At 42.2% G+C, this 26,259-nt stretch overlaps 1 protein-coding gene across 1 annotated transcript in view; it reads right to left on the reverse strand.

The window, feature by feature from the left end:
* The window catches only part of PRKN (parkin RBR E3 ubiquitin protein ligase), a 1,215,957-nt gene that overhangs the window by 772,215 nt on the left and 417,483 nt on the right, over positions 1 to 26,259 (reverse strand). The window contains exon 4 of the mRNA XM_040238940.1: positions 20,942 to 21,063. Coding sequence (XP_040094874.1) covers positions 20,942 to 21,063 — 122 coding nt within the window. The remainder of the gene's footprint in view (positions 1 to 20,941; positions 21,064 to 26,259) is intronic.

The following is a 26,259-nucleotide window of genomic DNA, read 5'->3' on the forward strand; positions in this document are numbered from 1 at the left end:
AGCTTGATAATTCTATGGGAAAGATGATAACAGGTTGTCCCAAACAGCAGCTGCCTTGGGACTTCTCTGGGAGTCTAGTGGTTAAGAATCTGCCGTGCAATGAATGCAGAGAACTCAGGTTCAATCCCTGGTTGGGGAAATAAGATCCTATACCCAACAACAACAACAACAACAAAAGCAGTTGTCCCTGTGTGCCTGGGCTGCGTGCTCAGCAGTGTCTTGGTCCTGACTCAGGTGAGCCCCCATCAGGGCTGTGCTCCTGAGAGCTGAGCAGATGTCACGTGTGACTCCCCAGTATTTGGGAGGTACCCAATATTCCTCTAGTTCAACTATCAACCTACCTGTTCGAGGACTGATTTGGCTGTTGTATAATCAGCAAAAGATTGTCATTCCTGTCAGAGTTCTGCATGTGGACACGCCTACGTGTTCAACAACACCCACCTAATTCAATCATCGGCAAAAAGACAAGACAGGAGCCAGCACGTGGGCTTTGGACCTCACTGAGACGAAAGGGTCAGCCTCTGGTCAAGAAATGTTTTCTCCGGGTGTTTGATTTCACTGAGTTGCATCATCTCTTTCTCTTCAGTCCTAAATGCAGTTTGAAAACCCGGCCTGCAGCTCAGTGGTAGCTGACTGGATGCCATCATGCTCTCTATTTGAATCTATATTTTCTGCTGGCCAGACCTCTAAGCCACCTAGACAAGTGCTTTTTACATCTTGATACTTTAGCCCAAACTATGCCATGCCCTCCCCAGGCTATCTCCTCTTGGTCTGTTTTTGCCACAACAGATGGAGCCCAAGTCTCCACTGTGTTTGGACTCCAAGGCTTCAGCTGGAGGCTCTCGTGGCCCCAGGGCAGTCCCGCAGATGCTGTCTTTCCTCGGACCCCAGCCCGAGGGTCTCCCCCTCCAGTGTCATCGAGCTCTGTGCAGCCTCCAGCCCTCCAATCACATCGCAGTTGTTCTTGCCAGAAAAAGCCAATCTTGCTGAAAGAAGTCAGAAGAGTGGATACTAAGGGGTAAGAATAACTGAATAGCAGGGGGCATGAGAGAACATTCTGGAAATGGTCTAAAATTATATCTAGATGAGGCTTATCCTAGTCAATAAGTAACAATGTCACTGAAGATCTCTGCCTCTCACTGTATATGAACAAGAAGCCTGGACAGTATCACCTGTGCCAGAGTCCATCATTAGTTGTCCATTTGGCTCATTTCTAAGACTGCTATTTCCTTGATTTACCAATTTAACATGTGTCGGAAGCTTCATGGAGTTTTCTTTTTTTAAATTTTTTTCAGAATTTTATTTTTAATTGGAGGATAATTACTTCCCAATGCTGCCTTTGTTTCTGCCATGCATCTTCATGAATCAGCCAAGATGTACAGACGTCCCCTCCCGTTCTTCTTAAACCTCTCTCCCACCTCCTACCCCATCCCACCCCTCTAGGTTGCCACAGAGGACGAGTATCATCTCACACTGGTTAGAATGGCCATGAACAAAAAAAATCTACAAACAATAAATGCTGGAGAGGGGTGGAGAAAAGGGAACCTTCTTGCACTTTGGGTGGGAATGTAAATTCACAGAGCTTTTGACATTGTAAAACAAAATCAAAGTAGCAAACAGAGAGAGTCCCACCAGGTGAACTAACGGCTTTGCATTCACCGTGTGTTCCCCTTTTCCTTCCTTTTTTTTTTAGCACAATAATCTCATTATGGAGAAAAGTTTCTTTGCCATAATTACTGGTGTTTGTGTTTGTGTGTCGTGTGTGTATATTTAACAAAGACTATTTCCTTGAAATGCATACAGGATGTCACAGCTGGAAGCCGTTGTGATACATATGAGCTTCACTGCGCAGGCATACTTGCCGTGATTTTTCTTTACTATGTTTTCTGAATTTGGAGCTGTACTGAGAAAGTGACAGGAGAGAAGGACTGTTACATGTTTTTCCCCAAAAAAATATTTTTCACTTTTGAAAGTTATCAGATATCTTGAAGATAATATAAACATATAGTCACACACTACAAGTCTTATTTAAATCACACCAAATGAAATGGTCAGCCCCAAAACAGGCTTGAGAAAAGAACTGTGCACTGTGATAATTGGAAAAAAATTCTAAATGAATGTTTTCCCCTCCATTTAAAAAATCTTTTTCCCTTCCCCACACTAGCCAAAATGATATGTTTTATTTTTCTTTCCAACCAAATAGTTTTCAAAATTTATAGCAGGAAACTAACTCAACGAACATATTAGTGGCCAAATTATCTCTAATGTAGCTTTTAGGATGGAAGAATAAATGTATTATGTAACTGAGGGCACTAGACTCCTCCGCCATCCTAAATCTCAGTACACCAGTTCACTCACTTATTCTACATAGGTCAACAACATAGGAAGTGCATAGCAGCCTCAACAAAAGGGGAAAAAATAGAGACCTAGGAAGAAATCAGATAATAGATAAAATTAAAATACATTAATTCAAATTTAGATTGCACCAGCTTCGATCTAAGGTAAAAATATAAGTTTAAACAAATGAATCCCTTCAAACATCTAGAAGCTTGTTTATATATTTACACACTGTTTGATTCAAGAAAGAATATAAAAATGGAAAAGTTAATCACTCTGCAGTACACCTGAAACCAATACAACATTATTAATCAACTATACTTCAATATAAAATTTAAAAATCAATAGAAAGGAACCCTAAGAAAAAGAGGAAAAACAAAAAGGGAATTTGTTTTAGGCAATAAATTAAATAGCCTTATTAAACTGAAGATTTATTGAAAGAAACAAATCACCAAAAATGACTCAGAAAGAAACAAAATTAATAATACCCAGAATAACAATCTGTCTCCTAAAGAAATTAAATACCATCACTAAAGGCAGAGATCATCTTCTTATCTGATACTAGTTTAAATCTGTCTCACATTTAGTGGCGCTGAATACTAGAGGCAAATCTAATTTAATCTTTTAATTTGCATGCAATGGCCTCCCATAGTATTTTTAATACTTTATGACTAAGAAATTCTTATCTCATAGTACTTACCATTCAGACACTTAACATCAGCGGTTTTAAAAATATGAAAATACTATTTTAATAATAGTCCACTCTAATATTTAAAAAAAGATATAAAACAGCCTATAATAAAAAAGTGAAGACAGTCTGCGGGAGTGGGGAGCTGACCCAGAGAAAGAAGGGGGGATAACATTTGATTAAAAGCTAGTGGTGACATTCCTCAAGCAAGTCAAGGAGCCAAGTTTTATACATTTGCTAGATGCAGGCACTTACTTTTGTAAGCTTTCAGGCAAGCTTAGAAAGGGGCATAAGGTACTAGCCACATAAAACACAGAAACCATTTCCTTATTTTATTGCTATTTTGGATGGACTTCCCGGGTGGCTCAGACGGTGAAGAATCTAACTGCAACTCAGGAGACCCAGGTTTGATCCCTGGTTCAAGAAGATCTCCTGGAGAAGGGAATGGCTACCCACTCCAATATTCTTGCCTAGAGAATTCCATGGCAGGCTACAGTTCACGGGGTGCTAGAGGCAGGCATTTATTTTTCTCAGCATTCAAGCAAGCATAGAACAGGGGAAATGATATTTAGCTTCATAAAACATGGAAACCACTTTCTTCTGTTCTTGTTGTTTCTGACACCGAAACTAAAGAATAATTCTCATAAATAAGTGGATGCATTTCCATAGTGCTTTGAGCAATATCTCACCAGGTGTTGTGGAGGGAACATCTCTGAGTCATACACAGGTTCTACCACAGATAACACGCTTCACACATAGTCTGGAGCAGGTCTTAAATGTTCCTTAAATGAAAGGAGCTAGAGAAGTTAAGCAAAAAAAAAAACTGGAGAAAGAAAGAAACAGAGAAATACACGGAGGGTCAAGCTGAGACCAGTGTTGACGGTGTGTTGTGAACAGACCCTAGAATCCGAACTGGCACACCTGAGAGATCACATGATGATGATGGGACCAGCAATCATAGGAAAGCGGGAAGGGGAGGGCAGGGGAGTCCCGAGGAACCGCCAGGTCCCAGACACACTGCCTTAGGCGCAGATCCGCATTTCCTCCAGCACCCCTGAGCAGCCCCCACTGCCTGTGCCCAGGCAGGAGGCGCACAGGCACATACAGCTTTAGACAAGGAGGCACGCTAAAATAATGTAGTCGAGGGCCCTCAATGAGAGAGAAAAGAAGATTAAGGGTCCTGCTAAAGGTCACAAACCTACGGAGAAGCATTTGGTTATCTATCAAAAGCAGAAGATACACTCTCCATTTGGCAACCTCAGATAAAAGTAAGACCTTAATCCCAGAATATGCACACACAGAATATCAGTGGCTGGAGTTCTCAACTTTTCTCCTCTTATTTTAACCAAACCCTACAGATACTGCATGTAGAAACTGTTAGACAAAACTAGTTATCTTCCCACACTGACTGGGCACCCTCTCATTTCCGCCCTGGAGGACAGGGGTCGGCATGTTCCTTGCTCTGCTCCTGGCCTGCCAGTACTCTGGTTGCTGTAATATCCTAAACTGCAGCTATTAAACACAGATGAAGCTCGTAGTTCAAATATCACACTCAACATTATGATTTTCCATGTGCATTTACAGTGACAGTCTGGGCTTTGCTGGTAAAGAATCCGCTTGCAATCCAGGAGACCTGGGTTCAGTCCCTGGGCTGGGAAGATCCCCTGGAGGAGGGAAGGGCTACCTACCCACTCCAGTATTCCGGCCTGGACAATTCCATGGACTGTATAGTCCATGGGGAGGCTTTCACTTCACTGACGGTTAGAATGGGGTAAACTTGCTGAGAAGTGCTATATTCAGAGATGTCCAATATAAACTTAGAGAACAGAACTGAAGAGCTGTCTCACTTGGGCCTGAGGTCTCAGCCTGGGGACCCGCGGCGCCTGCCTGGGTTTCCGTTCTGCCCGTGAGACCTGCCCGGGTTTCCGTCCTGCCTGTGAGACCGACCTGGAGGGTGGCAGGGGCTGAGATAGCAGGAGTCGACCGGCAGAAGACAGTGACGGGCCACCTGGAAAGGGTCTCCCTGCTAGTGAGGAGAGCGTCTGGGCATCCACGCACAAGGCAAAGACAACACCTGAATCTCAAAGACGGGGTGGCTGGCCGGTTAGGATGCCTCAGTCAGCCGCCACAGCTCATACTGACATTCTAGCAAGAATCTGTGAGAAGCCCAAAGGGACTGTCTTTTTCTCACTAAAACACACATATAAAACTCATAAGAGTGCATCTGGGGACAAATGTCAAAGATTGCACCAGGTCTGATTATCCAACTGCTTACTTTGCATATCTACCTGGAAGTTCAGCTGAAACTTGAAATGTCCCGAACTTTCATGCTCACTGGTTGTTAACTCAAGCCTATTGATTTCCCAGTGTTCCGTGTCTTAATGAAAGACATCAACGTCCATCTGGCTTCCCTGTTACCTATTACGAAACTACTTTCTTTTCCTCTTTGACTGCCTTCTCACCTTCCCTGCTCTCTAAAGCCCCTGGCTTCCTTAGTTTCTCTTTCTTGCACTGAGTCATTGCTTGTGATGCTTCTTCTAACCAGACAGCTCCGCCATCACTTCATCTCTCAGCAAGACTCTGGCCATTTTCTCAAACCTAGCTGGCTCCGCCAGGGTGCAGGGTATTATGGAAGATGCACACTTGTTTTGGAAACCCTTGATCAGAGGGACGACTCAGCGGCAGTCCTTGGGAGCCACTTGTATCTGCTGAGATTCAGAATAGCAGGCTAATCAAATCAGAAATCTGTGGTGCATACGTGTGCTGGGTATCTTTTCTTTCTTTCTCTAAACTTACTCGCTACACTTCTCCATGGCACTGTTTGCTGAGGGAGGTCTCTCACACACACACAAAGGTGGTGAGAGCTTATGGATTGCTGAGATTTTAGATTCTTGATATGTGAGGTGTAGAATAGTCAGCATTCTCCTCCCTGGGCAGCTGTGGGGAAGCCCGTCTATCAGAGGGTCCCCACTGCTTTGCTTCTGGAACGTTCCTGATGCAATTAGTCCCCCAACTTGACGGGGAGCCTTGAAGAGCAGAAGTGCTTTGGGCCTCTTTTATTGGACCACATACAACGTCGTGATTTTGTCATGGTGGATTGAATAATTTTCCTTAATGATAACTTCAATCATTGTCATTGAACATGTGTTTGTGTCTTCAATTTAATTTGCGAAAATTGAATTTATTATTATTCAATTATTGAATTTATTATTATTATTGCAACAATTGTAATAATGAATAATTATTGTATAATTTGAAACACTCAAAGTCAGGTCCTGCGAAAACTGCTTGTCACCTCCTTCTAAAGCCCATTATTATTGGGTCATTTCTGCCAACTTTTACAACATATCTGACAAGTTCCTATTGGCGTTTTTCTGCTTATTTTGAAGAAATGATTATAAAAAATTATTCCTATAAATGTAGAAGTCATGTATTGACAGATTTTAATTTCATTGAAAAATTGTATTTTCCACAACTCAGTGACCTCAAATAGATCGGATTTCCTGCACAGCAACTCTGCACGACTTGATTTCCAAATGTGGGGGTCACTGGGTGTTCTCAGATTGAGAATGACATGCACTTGAAAGATGGCTGCTACCTACACGGGGAAACCTAAGGAGATGGAGAAGTTAACAAGACTCCAAGGAGAACCAGGCTTTGCAGGGGCCTTCTGTCAGGGAACCTGGTGTACGGCCAAGAGCAACATGTGACGGGGTTCCCAAGGACACTTGACCCTCCCAGGCCCAAGGCTGGCTCAGGTCTGACAGCTAATCTTCTGGCCCCAGGTCCTCACTGAGCCACTCTGAGGATGTCCCTGAACTCACCAATGGCAGTGTATGAAATGGGATCCTCCTTTCCTGCCTAGCATGCAGTGAGAGAGCCTGCAAGCCTCTCTCTCAGAAAAACCAAATTTTCATGTGCCAAAGTACATATATTTGACAAAGTGGCGAACTGTGACACACACCCCCGCCGTCATTCTAGTTGCCAGCCTGTCGTTTCCGCCTGTGATCAAGGCAAGGTCACCTCATTTCTAGGTCCCCAGCTCATAAGCCATCAAACTTTAGAAAAGTTTAACTCACTTTGAAAACTCTGACTCACTCCAGGGTGACTGCCCCTGAGCCCCGACCACACATTTCATTCCTGTAATAGCCAAGTAACCATTGCTCTCTTTTCTTTTATCCTCTCCTCATTCTACTTAGTTTTAGAAGATACACTTAAACTATAAAAATATTTCTTACGTGCTCTATAGCACATACAGTATTCCCTGGGGCTTCAGTTGGTAAAGAATCTGCCTGCAATGCGGGAGACCTAGATTCGATCCCTGGGTTGGGAAGATCCCCTGGAGAAGGGAATGGCAACCCACTCTGTATTCTTGCCTGGAGAATTCCTTGGACAGAGGAGCCTGGCAGGCTACAGTAGTCCATGGGGCCACAAAGAGTCAGAAATGACTGAGTGACTAACATTTTCACTTTTCAAAGTCAACCAATGGGTAATTTCTTTCAACTCTTGTTCGTACAACTGTGATCCGAAACAAACAATCGAAAGCTACGCTTCGTCTCACTTGTGCTTCTCTATTGGCAAACCTTAAGAGAGCCTCACCCAATAAGACAAAATTGACATCGATATGAAATTTATATTGGGCTCTCCATTTCTGAACACATAAACTGCCATCTTCCTAGATTTGGGATGTTGGTTTGTATTTTTTTCACCTAAACGAAACACAACTGCTCATTCTCCAATCTTAGAGATATTTTTTCCCCCTAAGCTCATCGAAATTTCCAAAGTTCAACATAACACATAGATATTGGAAAGCAAATATGCCTTAAATTTCAAGGTGTAACAGGTAAGTTTGCAAAGATTTTTCCCAGTAAATGACAGAATCAAATATAGAAACTTTGTACAAGTATGTAATATATATATTGTATATATATATAATCAAGTATAGAAATATTTGTGCCAATTTTCGCTCTAGCTCATTCCCCTTCAAAATTATAGTCTTTCAAATAAGAGAAACAAAAATTTATTGCTGAACATAATGCTCCAAGTTAAAACTAAAATAATTGAAGTACATATTAAAAGTCATTCCTGTTGCCTAAGAAAACACTAGAAAGGATAAGATTTCAGGTGAAGAGTGTCAAATTCTAGCGTTCCCTGTGTCCTTCATTATAAATGATTTGAAGATCTTTTTCTCCCAAGGAAAAACTGGTGAGCAATGCCTTAGTCTAAATGACCGCAGCCCTGTGGTATCGAGGACGCACAGTTCAGCTAATTTGCCATTCTGAGTATCTTGATCCATGAGATGGAATTTAATAGATGGCTAGAACATCTTCAACATGACATTTAGCAAAGTACATGTCAGCAGCATCCATGGCCTCAAAGAAGACAAAATCTCCAAAATATAAATCAAAGAAAATATAAGAACATCTTGGAAGAAAAGGATGACAGTGATCCTCCTGCACACTTAAAATATTTTTAAATGCCTTAGGGAACCCATGGAGCAAGCAGTGTTAAAAATAATGATGTACCAACTAAAGGTATTTAGCGCTCTGCTAAGACAGGAAGCGATGTAGCAGAATGAGAAAATCTTCAGATTGTGTCCACACCGTATGGGTTCAAGCGGGAGCCCCACCTCACACGGGCTCTTTGGTAATTCTCCTTTTCTCTGATGCTTGTAGAGTCTTCTCAGGTATGAAAAGCAGTGGAGATACTTACTTTTCCAAGTTAATATGGTTGTCAGACAAATCAAGATGACACGCATGGATGCCCTTATTAAAGCATCAGATGCTCTGCAGATTCAGCTTCCCTGACAGAGCAGTAGAGCAAAGGTTTCTACCGGAGCACAAGATTCAACAGAGGTGGTAAACCAAGAGAAGGGCCGGATCCACCCGCACAGTCACAAGTCCAAAAACCAGAGGGAGAATTTTTTTAAATAGACTTTATTATTTTGGAGAAGTCTTATGCCTATAGCAAAAAGTTCCATAACACCTGAGTCCAACACATGACACACTGTTTGGAATTCTCTGCCCAGGTCGTACCTGTGAAAGTTGGTGGGTTGAGACTGTGTGTGTGTGTGCGAAGTCACTCCAGTCAATTCAGGCCACAACATAATGTGCTGTGCTAAGTTGCTTCAGTACTCTCTTGGCGACCCTGTGGACTGTAGCCCACCAGGCTCCTCTGTCCATGCAATTTTCCAGGCAAGAATACTGGAGTGGGTTGCCATGCCCTCCTCCAAGGGATCTTCCCAAGCCAGGGACTGAACCTGCATCTCTTCACGGCTCCTGCCCTGGCAGCAAGGTTCTTTACCACCACTGCCGCCTGGGAAGCCCCTTCGGAGCTTGAGTTGAAGACTGAGTGCAGATCATGAGTGAAGACGATTTCAGCGTTGAAAGGTGCATTGCATCTCCATCCCAACACAGTGGGACATCCCCTTAATCTCGAATGGAGAACAAAGGCCTTCAGCGCAGTGACTCAGCAAGCTTGACATGTCTCTTCCGAGAGCTTGAGGTGAGTTACATCTTCCAGAGTTGGGGGCAGACAGTGAGGCTGGGGCTAAGGCCCACTTGGAAAATCTACAGGGCTAGTTCCTTGTGGATACAGCTACATTGGACTCAGCCTGTGCTTCCAAATTTTACTAAAGCAAAACATGTGTAAGTGTTCCCCTTGGAAACCGAGAAAGCACCTCACTAACACCATTTTACACTCTTCCCAGCAAGACCTCCTGGAGGGCCTAAGAGACTCCAAGGGAGAAAACCAGGTAAATGAGCAGCGAGAAACCAGGAGCTGAGGGAGGACTCGGTGCTGGAGGAAATGCATTAGCACATCACTTCAGGGGCACCTGGAATTCCCCCCGGAGACCTCTAGACAACTGGATAGCAGCCAAGAGACAGAGTCGGCTTTCACACCTGCCAGCTCCTGACAGCTCACAGCTATGCCAGGACAGTTACCAGTCAAGCAAGAACTTTCCCCGTCTATCTTTGCTTTAGCTCTCTCAGCTGAGTTCAGCCCTGAGGCAGAGAAGCCAAAGGGAGGAAAGAGGTAGAGCAGGGGTGAAAGTGAGGATGGGAAGTAAGAGGGGGCCTGTCCTCACACAGGCCCAAGCAGGAGAGTGCAGGGAGAGGTTTTGGCTCTCTTGATTGCTCTGCATGAGACTGGGTGTTCTTTACTGAATCTGAAACTTAAAAGCTATCCATTTGGCTTGGTGGAATATGTCTGGGCTTCCCTTGTGGCTCAGTGGAGAGAATCTCCTTCCATCGCTGGGTCGGGAAGATCCCCTGGAGAAGGTAATGGAAACCCACTCCAGTATTCTTGCCTGGAGAATCCCAGGGACAGAGAAGCCTGGCGGGCTACAGGCAAGAGGGTCAGGAAGAGTCGGACATGACTGAGAGACAACAACAGAACAAAACCAAAACAACAGAACCTGTCCCCTACTAGGAGGCTGTGGCAGGCCTTTAGCAAAAGACCAAAAGCATCAAAAGCAAAAGGAAGTGCTGGAGCTCAGCAGCAGCTTGATGGGTGGTGCCGTTTCAGCTGCAAAAGGCTTGCAACTGCCTGGAGCTCATTTTAAAAAATCACCACTGGGCATCAAGGTTCAAGTGCTCAATAAGCGCCGTTATCAACCATCCTGTGTTCTCAGCTCCTGACTCATGGCCATCACACATTGCTGTCTCAGAATTGCCACTTCTAACCACATCTCTCTAGTCCGCAACCCTAACCATCACTGGTCCACAGGGAAGTCCCTATGTGCATTCCTGCTCTTGCTTTTCCGCAGGTCAGGCTTCTTCTCAGGGATGTTGGAATCAGCCCAGCCAGTCCGCACAAGTCCCATCCAGGTTCCACCAGCAGCTGCTGGCCCTGCCCCTCACCACCTCCCGGTTCCAACCATGATCTTGCTCCACCTCTTATGACTCTGAAGCTGCTGAGAGAAGAGTGCATTTCTTTGTGGCCAGGAGACACCTTCTGCCTTTCTTACATTTGAAAGCAATGCATTTGCTAGGGAAAAGGAGAACTAGGAAGTGAATCATTTTAGCTGCTTTAAACATACGAAGAGCTGACAGATGGAAGATTCTTTGAATTTTGTTCTATTTTCAAAAAGCGGAGCTATAATTTATGAGTGAAGACAGATTTCAGGTCAAATAACTCTCTGTCTTTTAGAGTTCCACACAGTGAAGAGAGTAAGCTAAAGTAAAGCAATCATTTCCCCGGACCTAGAGGTTGTTGAGCATAAGGCAGATGACCAAACACTAAGGATATATTATAAGAGAAATTTCTGGATTGGGAGGGAATTTAGATTGAATGACTACAAAGTTCATTCCTGTTCTAATACTTCAGGGGGATCCAGGCAAACAGTGACTATGACACCCTTTGTTCAGCTATTCATTTATTCCACAAAACAGGTACAAATGGGCATCATGTGTGGTGCTAAAGCACGAAAGTGGAAAAGCTACAGGCCCTGCCTCGGGGCACGGAGTCCTGTCATGGACTGGAGTAGAGGGAACCCAGTTAACAGAGGCTTTGATATTTTCGATCACACTCGGTTCATTTTATGGTCACACATATATACCATCTGTACTATCTGTTTATTCAAACCCAGGAAATGACCACCACTCCAGTATTATTGCCTTGGAAATCCTATGGACAGAAGAGCCTGCTAGGTTGAAGTCCACGGGGCCCCAGAGTCAGACATGACTGAGGGACTGAGCACGCACACATTCACTAAGAAAGAGAAAAAGAAAAAAATAGGTTTTTTGCATATTTTTAAGAGATTATGAAGGAAAACACTCTTTTGTCCATGAGATGTCACTTTTAAAAAATGGCGGTCTGACTATTTTAACTGTAGGTGATTTCCTAGGCAGTAGGTCAGTGGATGTTTATTAAGATATCCTTGTAAATTAAGATGAAATTCACAATGCACAACTGAAGATGTAACAGAAAATTCCAAGTCATTCTGACGATAGAAATCCAGTTCATGAAACTAGCTGGGAGAACTCTTGGTTTACTCATACTAACAAGAGACTACAGGGTTATAGCAGAGCTCAGAGAGTTGAATGACCCTTGTGGGGCTCAGGCTGAGGACTCTAACTTCCTCAGTGTTACGCCCCCTGATGCTGGGAAAGACTGAGGGCAAGAGGGGAAGGAGACGACAGAGGAAGAGATGATTGGATGGTATCACTGACTCAATGGACATGAATTTGAGCAAGCTCCGGGAGATGGTGAAGGACAGGGAGGCCTGGCGTGCTCCAGACCATGGGGTTACAGAGAGTCGGGCTTAGCTTATCGAATGAACAACAATAAAGCCTCCAAAAAACGAGTAGAGCCGAGTCACTTAAAAACTGTCATAATCTATGAGAGCCTCCCCTTTTATTTCAGGATTTCCTGTTTCCACATGAGCCAATGCTCTTCTGTTTTCTCCTCACTGAAGGACAATATATGTGTTTCACTTTTTACCCAGTTCCCAAATCTTCATTCCTGCCTTAGGAAATGTAGCCTGAAAAACCTGACTCTTTTCAGGAAAAAGCTGCAGAGAAAGGCTCGACTCTCCCTCAGTTGCAGTTAAGAAAACAAATGTAACTCAATATGGCTGCTTTCAACAAGACTCTAAACTCTGCGTCCCCAGATTTCGAATTCTCAGTTTGGCTCCTCTCTCACTGTGGACCCAAGAGAAGTCAATTAACCTCTCCATTTCTCATCTGGCTTCAGCGATGCATTTATGCAGGTAGCTTGATATTCCCAGATGGACGATGGCATGCCTGCATAAGCGCCAGTGTTTCTGGAAAATAACTGGAAAAAAAAAAAAAACAACTAACTGCAGTCATGATCTGCACTGTCTTGCTTAATTCTGTAGGTTTCTCAATGTGACTCTCTGCCCCCTCACATTTTATTAGCACCAGGTAATATGGTCATTCTTTATAATGTATCGACCAAATTCTGCTGTGGAGAATGACAGACCTACTAAATTGTATTTATCTTTCCCCAGTGAGGTTTTAGAGCCATTTTCTTCTTAAGCAAAGAACAAATAAATTAACCCACTGCCCTAAAGATCTATTTTTTTTTTCTTTCCATAATTCTTAGTAAAGCTTCTAAGTGGTCAAATGGAAAATATATCAGTTTCCTTCTGTAGGAAACCAGGGAGTTACATTTATGAGCAGAAACAACCCCTGAATCAGCAGAAGCATTTCACACTCAAAATCAAGTTCAGGGCTGGCCACACCCCCTTAGTGCAGCCACACTGATGCAGAGTAGATGCCGATAAAATAAAAATGCAGTAAGGAGACTGATGAGTTCATCAAAGTGATCTAAAATAATTGTGGGTAGACAAATACGGCACCTTCAGTCACTGCCTACCGGGGTCCACCTCATCTTCTCTCCTTATTAGTACAACGACGGTTTCGATTGGGGAAGCGATGGACAAAAGCCCACAGATAAATAAATTTGCCTGAGTGAAATATGGCTACACTGTTAACCTTTGGGAAACACTTGCTTCTCAAGCTTTCTTTGTAATTATTAGTGGCTATATGGCCAGGTCATAAACAATGAGATGTAAGGGGAAGTCTGCAAAAAGGCTCCTTAAATGTATCAATGTTATTATTTCCTTTTATAAATAAATGAGACAGGCTTGGCTATTCCCCATTATCCTGCTGGCCTGAAGACTCAATACTATGATGCCCAGTTCTGTGAAGTGAAGGGTCATAGATAGCAAAGGTACCAGCAAACCATCAGTGCTTAAGATGACACAAGCCCTTCCGGAGTAAGCCTCTGAGGAACGTGTGTTCTATCACTGAACAGTACTGGTAACCAATAAACAAAGCCACCCTGTTTTAGAACATGTTACATTTAACTGCAATTTACAGTGAAATCATAAAATATACAATAAAATTTATTTAAAGAAATCTTATCTCTTCCTTTATGTTTCATGAATGTACTTAAGTTTGTGATTTTTGCCAAATATTCTCTATGTTCTCTATGTAGTCCTGCAAATACTTCTCTTATAATTGTTTTAAAGCTATCATCCTAGTTCAGTTCAGTTCAATCACTCAGTCGTGTCCAACTCTTTGCGACCCCATGAACCAAACCATGCTTTAAGCCAACCTTTTCACTCTCCTCTTTCACTTTCATCAAGAAGCTCTTTAGTTCCTCTTCACTTTCTGCCATAAGGGTGGCGTCATCTGCATATCTGAGGTTACTGATATTTCTCCCGGCAATCTTGATTCCAGCTTGAGCTTCATCCAGCGCAGCATCTCTCATGATGTACTCTGCATAGAAGTTAAATAAGCAGGCTGACAATATACAGCCTGGACATACTCTTTCCCCAATTTGGAAACAGTCTGTTGTTCCATGTCCAGTTCTAACTGTTGCTTCTTGACCTGCATACGGATTTCTCAAGAGGCAAGTCCGGTGGTCTGGTATTCCCATCCCTTTAAGAATTTTCCACAGTTTTCTGCGATCCACACAGTCAAAGTCTTTGGCATAGTCAATAAAGCAGAAGGAGCTATTTTTCAGGAACTCTTGCTTTTTTGATGATCCAATGGATGTTGGCTATTTGATCTCTGGTTCCTGTCTTTTCTAAATCCAGCTTGAACATTGGCCCTAGGAAACCTTTGAGAGCTTGACTTAAGAGCCGCATCTGACTATATACATATATATATAACTTCCTTCTTTACGGGAAGGCTCACTCTTCCCCACCAACAGTTATAATTTAAATACAGGACAGACGGTACAAGGAACCATGCCTACTGATATTCTAACCTTGAATTTGGCAGGAATCCTGGAGAAAGGGAGAGGGAAAAGCATCTTTCCTTCTCTTCATCCTGCTTCTTTTTCCAACATGCATTTCTTCTATAATTTCTAGTTAATTCTAAAAATAGAGTATAATCTACACATCTTGGAAATCTTATTTTTCCTGTCACTTTTCTAGATAAAAAAAAAAAGACTTCAAGCATATGATATACTCGTCATTTGATTTTTTGCACTTCCTATCTACTGAAGGAAACAGTAATGTCACAGGTTATTTTTAAATCGTTAATTTTGTTATTCATTATCACAATCAGAAATGTATACACATGGACAAAGTGACCTCCCTCTGGGTTCAACCCCATGTCATTTCTGTGTGGACGTACCCGGAACATTTTTGAACAGGCAACTGAAAATTGGCTTCCTGCTATGTTTTTCCAATCAGTCATTGCTCACTATTTTCCAGTGAGTGTTCATTTTTCTAAAGGCTATTTCAGTTAATGGAAACCCTGGTCAAGGTCACCATAAATTAGAGAAGATCATTTGATTTGGAGACAAAAGAAAACTTGGGAGTTTCTATAAGGTGATTCTCAAGTTATCCTCAAGGTCAGGACAAAGCTTCAGACCACAGTTTCCCTATCCTAACATCATGATGGAAATGACTGTTCATCTTTCTTGTTAATTTATTATGAGTTTCACATTAAATATGAAACACTTCAACAATTCAACCTTAGAGTATTACCTATGAGAGACAGCTCATTATTTTGCATGCAACACTTAAATATTGTGAAGAAATGTTAATAAATCCCTGCTGGCTTACATGGAAAAGATTTTGCCTAAAATGCAGGAGACCCAGGTTCGATCCCTGGGTTGGGGAAGATCCCCTGAAGAAGGGAATGGCTACCCACTCTGGTATTTTTCCCTGGGAAAATCGATGGACAGAGGAGCTTGGCAGGCTACAGTCCATGGGGTCTGAAAGAGTCAGACAGGACTGAGCAATTAACTCTATCACTTTACCAACAGTAAAAAAAAATAATTAGGAGGTTCCTATTAAGACTCATAAGAAGCATGGGGCTTATTCCAAACTGAATTCTTTTGACCAGAAAAAATAAAACTATATTAAAAAAAAAAAAAAAAAACCCAAGTGGCCAAGTAGATTTTTTCCTCCCTGTGTATAAAAAGCTCCCTGAAGAAGCTCAGGTAAACCACACTCTGTTCCCTAACTAGTCAGCTACACGAGATTCTATTTCTTCTGTAACTTTTTTTTTCCTGACCAGATAAAATTGTGTAAGTTGCAGATCTTTATAAATTTTGGAAGAATGAAACCTAAGGCTTGTCTAACCTCTGCTTAGAAACCCTTCCTTTTAGCTAGTTCAGTTCAGTTCAGTCACTCAGTCGTGTCTGACTCTTTGCAACCCCATGAATCACAGCACACCAGGCCTCCCTGTCCATCACCAACTCCAAGAGTTCACTCAAACTCATGTCCATTGAGTCAGTGATGCCATTCAGCCATCTCATCCTCTGTTGTCCCCTTTCTCCTCCTGCCCCAAATCCCTCCCAGCATCAGGGGCTTTTCCAAGGAGTCAATTCTTCCCATCAGGTGGCCAAAGTACTGGAGTTTCAGCTGTACCATCAGTCCTTCCAATGAACACCCAGGACTGATCTCCTTTAGAATGGACCAGTTGGATCTTCTTGCCGTCCAAGGGACTCTCAAGAGTCTTCTCCAACACCACAGTTAAAAAGCATCAATTCTTCAGCGCTCAGCTTTCTTCACAGTCCAAATCTCACATCCATAGATGACCACTGGATAAACCATAGCCTTGACTAGACAGACCTTTGTTGGCAAAGTAATGTCGCTGCTTTTTAATATGGTATCTAGGTTGGTCATAACTCACCTGTTAAATCTTTGCAAAGACTTAACTTGTAGGCCAACTGCCAGTGTGATCAGTCAGCTGTTCCAGAGAGATATTGTTTGAAGCTAGTACTACGTGTATGCATCTTATTTTTTTTATTGAAGGATAAAATTGCTTTACAGAATTTTGCTGTTTTCTGTCAAACCTCAACAAGAATCAACCATAGGTGTACATATATCCCCTCTCTTTTGAACCTCCCTCCCATCTCTCTCCCCATCCCATCCCTCTAAATTGATACAGAGCCCGTTTGAGTTTCCTGAGCCATACAGCAAAGTCCCATTGGCTATCTATTTTACATACAGTATTGTAAGTTTCCATGTCACTCTCTCCATGCATCTCACCCTCTCCTCCCCCTCACCATGTCCAGAAGTCTATTCTCTATGTCTGTTTCTCTATTATTGACCTGTAAATAAATTCTTCAGTACAATTTTTCAAGATTCCACATATGCATTTTTGTTTTTGTTTTTAATAAAAAAGTAAACGAAATGCTATTCACTTGCTGGGAACCAGCTCTGTGTATTGTGTGTCATTAGTCACTCAGTCGTGTTTGACTCTTTGCCACCCCATGAACTACAGCCCACCCGCCTCCTCTGTCCATAGGATTCTCCAGGCCAGAATTCTGGAGTGAGTTGCCATGCCTCCTCCAGGGTATCTGGGATCAAACCCAGGTCTCCCACATTGCAGGTGGATTCTTTACCAGCTGACCCACCAGGGAAGCCCAGGTATCAGTTATACTACATCTAAGAACTGTACTAAAACTCTAGATTAAATAAAGAATCTTTGATTCCATTTTCTTTAAATCCTTAGCCATATTTTTTATAAGAGCACTTCTGAATGATAGTTAAAACATGAGGGAAATAGTTGTATAATAGGACATTTATTAGCAGATCAGTATAGCATGCAATCTATCCTTAAAAAAAAAAAAAAAAAGGCTAGGGCTTTGGAGAAAAACACAGAAAATAATTTTCACTCCTGGCAGCAACATTTGTTAACCATGTAATTTTGGACTCATTACTTAATTTCATGGAGTCTCTTTGTTAAAAACCTTGGATAATGATAGCTTCTTCTCAGGTCTGTGATGAGAATTAGAGAAAAATACAGGTGGCTTGCAAAGGTGGATACCACTGAAGCAGTTTAGCATGCACGTACAATCACCAGCATATAAACAGAAGGAAGGCAGTAAATTGTGGCAAAACAATCATACTTGCTATGATTAATATAATTATAAAAAGGCAAACAGAATTTCTAATGGTTGTGGATCTACCAAACCAGTGTGTGAAAGTTCAAATACAGATGCCACCCGCGGTGGGCCACACACCATGTGAGATGTTGGTTGGGTCCCCTTACTGGGGATCCAAACCGATCAGTTATCTGATCTTATGAGGCTTACAGACTCTTGGAACATAGACAGATAGATGGCAGCACAGAATGTAGGACAAAAATGTAATGATGCCTGTAATAATGCAGTTGAAGTTTTGGCCTGTCAGGAGAGGAAATGATGAGAGGAAAGGCCAGGCAGTTCTTGACAGACTTAAGGAGTGGTCAACAACGCACAGAGTTAAATAGAGTGAAGAAGGAATAAAAGTCTGCACTTAATAATCAGATGCGGGGCAGTTCTGGGAACTGATCAAATTCGGGCCGGTCATGAGAGTGGGTGTCTGCGATACAATGGGCCTGAAACCACAGGATGGACGAGATCGTCCCTCCAAGGAAGCACTGGTCCAGGGGCCCGCTGACCTGACTTCATCACAAAGCTTCGTCATCATCAGGGTGTGAAAGGAGGTGTTTCTGCTTCTCTAAAAGGAGTCAGCCAGATGCTGCATTGGTGTCGTAGTGAAGTGTGCGTGTGTGTGAATACACATGTGAAGTATGTATAAGTGTATGTGGTGTGTGTATATATGTATATATATACATGTTATTAATGTATATATGTATTTTAACAAAATAACAATAATAAAGCATTTAAGGTTTCTAAGTATTTGTGTTCAGGCTACAGTCCAAAGTGTTTTTCATATATTAAACAATTTTCACAGCAAATAAAACAGAGATACAATTATCTCAGTTAACAGATGTCCCCTAGTTGACATAAAGGGGAAGTAGGGAAGTGCCTGGGACCAGAACCCAGCAGCCCAGCTCCAAAGTCATTGTTCCAAGCTCACACCTTGCTCCCTCCCAACCACACCTTATTTTAATCCAGCATTTACCACATGCCAGGCTCTGATAAGCACATAATATCCACATATCATTTAACCCCTACAACTCTCTACTTTGGAACATTAGGCAGTTATGGCCAGGTTGTTTCTTTCTCTTTTGCTTTATCTCTCCCCCCAATGAAAAATATTTTTAAACGAGAAGTTTCACATAAAATGTTACCCCTGTGGTTTCTCTTGACTCAGTACTAGCGTGGGTGGCCCTCTACCCCCACCACCACCACTGCTAACCACTGGCAGGGGCAGCCTCCTGTATGCGGGCCCTGACTCTACCCCCTTCCGCGGTCCTCACCAAGGCCCACTGCCTGCATCTGACTTAGTTTCTACTTCAGCTGTCTGAGCACCGAGGCTTTTTGGGCACATGACCCTCAGGTCAGCAGGTCTGTGCGGTAAAGAGGAGGAGACAGCAGAGCTTAGATGATGAGCCTCACCAGACTTGGTTCAGCCCCTCATCCACCACGTGTAAGTTCCCGTTTTCTTAATCTACTTAAGCCTCATTTTACTCAAATCTAAAGTAGGGTTACTAATAGTACTTAACTCAGAGTGTTATGAAATAATTAAATAAGATGCTGCATGAAAAGAATTAAGCTTAGAATTCAGTAATGATTTTTTATTGCTGTCTTTTATTAAAAGCCATTGGAAGCCAAGGCAACCAGGACCGGAGTCCAGATCAGAGGCACAGAAGAGGCTGTGGATTGCACTGAGAAAGGCTTGTGGCCCAGGAGAGAACCAAATTTAGAGCAGCCCATTTTCCAGACAGACGTACTGTCCAGTGACGCCAAGAAAAAGGTCTACTCCAGTGGGTGCAAACAAACCCAGGCATCCTTTGTGGATCTGCCTCCCTGAGTGGATCCCCCTCTGGAGCTGAAATGCTCTATCGTGATGGAGCTTTGAATTACATTTGTGAGTAATTCCATTTTCGCAGGCTTGCGTCAGCGAGCCACGATTTCCTGATTAATGAGTACCTCCCTCAGGTTCTTTCATAGCACTCCTTTACCACCTGTCTGCCAAGACACCGCAGTAATCTAGACCCTCAGCTATGAACCCTATATATATAGTTGAATAATTAACCTCTTTGCCTGCAATCTGTCACCATGCTCAGTCCCAGTGATAAACAGCTATAGTGATAAGAAACAGTCTTAAAACATCCCTTTATGCATGGTCTCTGTGACACTTTGCCTTCGTCCTGTAGCCTGCAGAACAAAATCTAAAGGCACTACCCATCACTGGGGCCTGATGGGTAAGGTGGGGCAGCTCTGCGTGTCAGCCCCTGTTGCCAGCAGAGTTCTTTCTGCTCTGGCGCATCCTGGGCTCTGTCTCAGCACTAAGATGATCAGAACGTCCTTCAATCTCTTAAAGACATCAGCATCCACATCATTTTAGCCTAAATTCTACAGATTCTACACTGCTATCATGCTGAGGCCTTGAACCACTGTGCCAGTGTTTTTATATCGGAGCTTGGCGGGCAAACCTTTTCTCTAAACGGCCAGAGAGTAAATATGTCTGGCCGTGCAGGCCATGCAGTCTGTGTGAACACGGCTCAACCCTGACCAGGCCACAAGAACACTGTACAGACAACATGCACAGACATGGGAGGAGCCACGTGTCAACACTTTATGATGGCGCCGGGATGCAAGTTTCACGTCATGACCCATAGCTCATGCAATATTCTTCTTCTGAAGTTTCCCAACCACTTAAAACCGTACAAAACATTCTCAGCTTGGGGACTGTAGAAAACGAGCGGAGGCCACAGTGCATCGTGATTTCCAACAGTATGTTATACGCATCCTGGTCCTGCATCCACAAGTTACCTTTCATTTCTTTATTGAGGTATGACTTACCTCAAGGTTTGTGACACTGTACAGGAGACAGGGATCAAGACGATCCCCATGGAAAAGAAATGCAAAAAAAAAAAAAAGAAAGTAACTTCAGATATCATTAATCATTACAACCACATGGAAGGCAAATTTCCGGTGATGGGTGATATCTGATGAGAAACCCCGAAAGGCAATCTGGGAACACACATTTCTTTTTCCGGGTAGGCTGCCCACGCCGCGTCTCCTTACCTGGGCCAAGGTGAGCGTTGCTTGTTGGCAGGTGCTACACCGCACCCTGAGCTTTCCCGGCTGCACTCCTTGACACGGGCCTTTGCAGTAGACATAAAAGCTGGTGTAGGTCGGTCTACCTGCTGGGAAAACAGGCAGAGAGAGCAGCGAGTCAATGCGGAATCCACACTGAGACTTAACTCCTCCTGAATATTTTGAAACGTTAGTAGGCTAAATGTTACAATGAAGATCCAACAATTAAAATTTAGAAAATGCAGTTCTTTGCTCAAAACAGTGACACATTTTTCCTTCTTCTTGCCAAGAGCCCTGTGACTTACTCAGCAAAGTAAGCAGCCTGCAGCTGGGAGAGATGGCTAAGGGTCTCCGCAACACAAGGAAATTAGTGGCAGACTGCGCTGCTGACACGTTTAAAAGGATGAGGATGGAAGATCATTTGAAATTTAGGGGCCCCTGCTCCCGAATTTTATTTCATGCATCTATACCCAGTCTTGAAGGCTTCTGAGTTTTCCTCTTAAACCTTTAGCCCACTTCTCATGATCTGAATGGCATCATGACAGTTTGCTGAATTTCCATTGAAGACTTTCCAACACGAAGTCACAGACAAAATAAAACACAAGCCCTAAGGGGTTTAGCAGACTCAGCAATCCTGTGCGGAAATGGGTGTTTTGCGTTTCATGAGTGTCCTCTGTCTAGACAAATGTCATTCAAATAATACATGCAAAAGCTGCAAAAGCATTTAGAAACAGAAAATTAAACATCTCTGATCATTTTTCTCAAATACCACCATACAGGACAGTATCAGCCTGTAAACTCGGGGAAGCTTCTTTTGAATCGTTTACCTCTACATCTACAAAAGCTAACTGTATCCGGACACATTTACCAATAAAATAACCAACTTCCAAATTTCTAAAATTACTAAATAGTCCTTTTGATCTTAACTTTACTTCTTAATAGGTGGGGTATCATAAAATGCCATGGCATAAGGATCTGTTTAAAATTTTACTATTAGCATTAAGAACATCTAGAAATTTCGAATAGTAAACATGGTTGATCATTAAGAACAAAAATCTTGAGACATTCAAACATGTGTGGCTTAGTAGAAACAATTAGTACAGAAACTCACAAGAAAGCAAACGATCCTAAAGTCTTCTGCAACTCTGTTTGCTTTGCTACCTTCCAAAAAGGGGCTCTGCAGACCTATTCAAGTGTCATTTGTCTAGTAGCCGTCTCTACTAATATTATAGCTGACAATACACTGTAAAATGTAAAGCATGATTAAGATGTCAAGTTTTATAATTATTTTCTGGCAATATACTGTGTAATTATGAATTATGGGATTAATATTTAGCTTCAATGTAAAAGGAAAGACGAATTATACATATATATTTGCAAGGATATGAGGTTAGATTTTCAGAACTGGGTTATTTTCAAATATTTTTTGATACTGATTTCTAACATAATTCCACAGAGATAACAGACTCTATATGATCTGAATACCTTTAGACCATGAAAATTTTGTGCCTTGTTGTATATCCCTGGATATGTTCCGGTGTCTCCTAGCCTAAGGGAACTTGAATAGAATTTGTATTCTGCTGTTGTGTGACTATTATATAAACCTTAATTATATTGAATTGGTTCACAGTGCTTTACAGTTCCACTTTGTTGTTATTATTGTCTAGTTGTTCAACTGTGTCCAATTCTTTGTGACCCCGTGGACTGTAGCCTATCAGGCTGCTCTGTTCATGAGATTTCCCAGGCAAGAATACAGGAGCGGGTTGCCATTTCCTTCTTCAGGGGATCTTCCCAAACTGTGGGTCAAACCCAGGTTTCCTACATGAGCAGGTGATTCTTTTCCACTGAGCCATCAACGAAGTTTTCAAGTCTACTATATCCTTCTAACACTCTGTATATTCATTCTAGCAACTTTTGAGAGTTTGATATTGAAATTCCAAATAAAATCTTAATTTATCTAATAAAAAATAGTTGTAATATATAGTAGAACTTTATATAACCTTCTTCTGTATTTTCCAAGTCTCTTGTAAATGTGTTATCATACTTTCATAATTTCTAAAATAAAAGAAGAAAACTGTAAAGCGTGATAAAGATGTCAAGTTTTATAATTTTATCATTTACTAGCAATATATTTTATAATTATTAATTTCCAGATATTAATATTAGCTTTAATGTGAAAAGGAAGATGAATTATTTGTAGTGATATGAAACTATGATTTTTGAGACTTCTTTGCAGCTTTAGTGCCTTATTGCACAAGATATTCAAGTCTATGGGTATTATATAGCTATTAGCAAATACAACAATGGCATGACATGTATTCTTAATAAAGTTTTATGTACATCATAAAATGCAACAGACAGAACCATATACTAAAGTTATCGAAGTACCGTAACAACTGACAGAAGATCATGAGAACTCTGGCAATTTTCATGTGTACTATGACAAGAGTAGTGAAGGAGGAAGGAGACTTTATTGTTAAAAATTCTATCAGCAATACAAACAAAATCAACTTATAATATATAAGGTTAAACCAAAAAAGAGGAGGTGCAGGAGGGAGGAAGAAATGAATGAAAACAAGAAACCCTTACAAAGGGGGTGGGGCGGGGCGCAGAGACAGCAGCATTGTTGAAAGTGCGCATTAGCAAGGACTGACAATAGTAAATGAAGCATCTCAGAAACTGCAGGGAACTAAATGATTTTTCTCTCTCCCTTAGGGCAAGAGCAACGTTCGCAATGTTGTTTCAGCTAATGACAGAGCCAGGCAGAATTTGAAGGCTGGGACCCCCACCTCTGTGCGCTACAACCTTCACTAAAGTCCTTGAGAAGTTAGGCAGAAAATACTGCATGCCAATGCCGGCGCCCTAGAAGCACACAAGATGACATGCAATCTATTACACAGCGCTTCTCAGAGCCAGCACAAGCTGGGGATTAATAGCCAGTCGAAGGAAGGATCAAGGTCAGGCCAGTCTTGGCCACGGCACTTTTCAAGCTGTTGCCTCGACATGATCAAGCAACTGGGCCTTCTGGGAAACCTTGAAAGCCCTTTTTCAGGACGGCTTCCCCACCTAGTTGGCTACATCACACCATTCCAAGTTGGCAAGCTTCTCTGTGGCACGCTGAGGTCTGGAGTGCACAGGACAGAAATAAGCACAAATGACACCCTCACCATCTTCTGGGCAACATTCCCATCGGCTGGATGGAAGTATATAAGGTAGAGACTGGAAAATGGAGCCATAATCCCTAAAGGAACAAGGCAATGGGAACAATGACCCCCAAAACTTTGCTCTAGTATACAGCTGCCTCCGGTTAATGACATGAATCTTCCCCTCTCTTACTTCTATTTGAATCTAATTTTTTTCCTCTACTAATCAACTCTGACAGATTGCAAAGTCTTCACTGTCCAAAATAATCAAAGCACTTGTGTTTGTTTCATAGATTTCCCTCTTTACATATAATAAGTTTTCAAACCTGGAGATATTTCAAAAATCTTACAAACTATCACCTTCCCTGCAATTCACTCACTGTGAACATTTTCACATATTTTGAGTGCGCCGTGTGTGTGTGTGTGTGTGCGTGTGTGCGTGCATTTACATAAGAACACCTATACTGCACATAGACAATACTTTTTGGCTGAGTGACTTATAATCAAGTTGCAGACATGATGCTACTTCACCCCTAAATTGTCCAACCGCCTAAAAACAACAGTTTCTAGAGTTATTTTGTTGTTTCGGCTGTATCTGACTGATGGGGTGTATTTCAAGTCTGCCTTACAGAACATGAGGGTGGCTTGCAAGCTGTTTCAAGGTGTCAAACCGAAGTATCAGGGAATCTGTAGTCAGACCCCGTTAGGTGCTGCCAAGCTGAGGCAGTCCTCTCGCTGCAGGACTCCAGAGTGTGAAGACAGGACATGCTGGGCACAGCACATCCCTGACTTTATCAGACTTCAGCAGAGCACCTTTTCTGGAGTGTCTGGTGTTAATGTAGTTCTCAGGAAAAAAAAAAAAAAATTGGAGAAATGATACAACCCACTGTGTAGGGCTTGATCAACAGCAAGCCCAAGGGCTAAAGTTTATGAACACAGAGGTATTAGACACCACTGCTGAAGAGCCTGCTGACAATTAAGCTCACTCCTCTACCCCATCAATAAACTTACATATTTATTTTGTCAGGAACCAGAAGGGTGGGTCTGCTGATGTAATGATTTCACAGTGTACTCATTGCATAGAGATGTTCTTTTTTTTTTTTTTTTTCCTGAATAGATGTTATTGGAATGTTCCAGGGTAAAATACTGGAGTGGGTTGCCATTTCCTCCTCCAGGGTATCTTCCCAACTCAGGGATGGAGTCCAGATCTCCTGCATTGCAGGCAGACTCTACTGCCTGAGCCACCAGGGAAGCCCTAGTTAACGTGCAGGCCTGTGTGAGTCGCTGTGTCCATTCAGAGCATCCCCAAGGCTTCCTCGTGCCAAGTTGCTCAGTCGTGTCCGACTCTTTGCGAACCCCTGGCCTGCAGCCCACCAGGCTCCTCTGTCCATGGGATACTCCAGGCAAGAATACTGCAGTGGGTTGCCATTTCCTTCCCCAAAGGCTTTTTAGCATTGTCATTTTATCATTATCTTTAGGTTTTCTCTCCCAGTTTGGTTAACATTACACTTCCTCAAGTATTTTCTCTTATTCTCTTTTCTTGATTTCTTGGTTCCCCAAGAAATCAACAATTAACAATAACAATTGTTATCGGCCCCCACACATTAACAATATTCACCACTCTTCCAGTAAAGCCCCTACTCAAAAAGAAGGTGTATTATTTGATTTGGTGTTTTGAAAAAACACCATAATACGCAGTTTTAAGTTTTAGTGTATTTTAGATGATGGGCTTATGGCCTGAAGATGTTTTTATAAGATAAATGAATGCTTAAGAAAACTCATTCCGATTCTGATGAAAACGTTTGATTGACCTCAGAAGTTTCTGTCCCTGGTTGTCATAGAGAAATCAAGAGTTTAATTGCCTGGATAATTTTTTTTCTAGGGGAGAAGAGAAGTGAGTTTTCACGTACTTTATACCTAGGTAAGATAATGTTCAGTATCTATCCACTATAAAGCTGCAGAAGCACATGTGACTTAAAGGTATTTTTATCACACATGAGCTTATTAAAACATCAAGCAGATCAAGCTGCTGATGAGAACTTTCTGTGGGTATGAAAGTGTGAACCAACCGTAACTCTCTCACACAGTAGCCACAAGGACCTATTAAGAAGCTGGCAGGAACTATTAAGAAACCACTGTTTTATAAGTAAATAAACGATCTAC

The sequence above is a fragment of the Oryx dammah genome, unplaced genomic scaffold (genome assembly GCF_014754425.2).
Source record: "Oryx dammah isolate SB20612 unplaced genomic scaffold, SCBI_Odam_1.1 HiC_scaffold_4, whole genome shotgun sequence".
NCBI lineage: Eukaryota > Metazoa > Chordata > Mammalia > Artiodactyla > Bovidae > Oryx > Oryx dammah.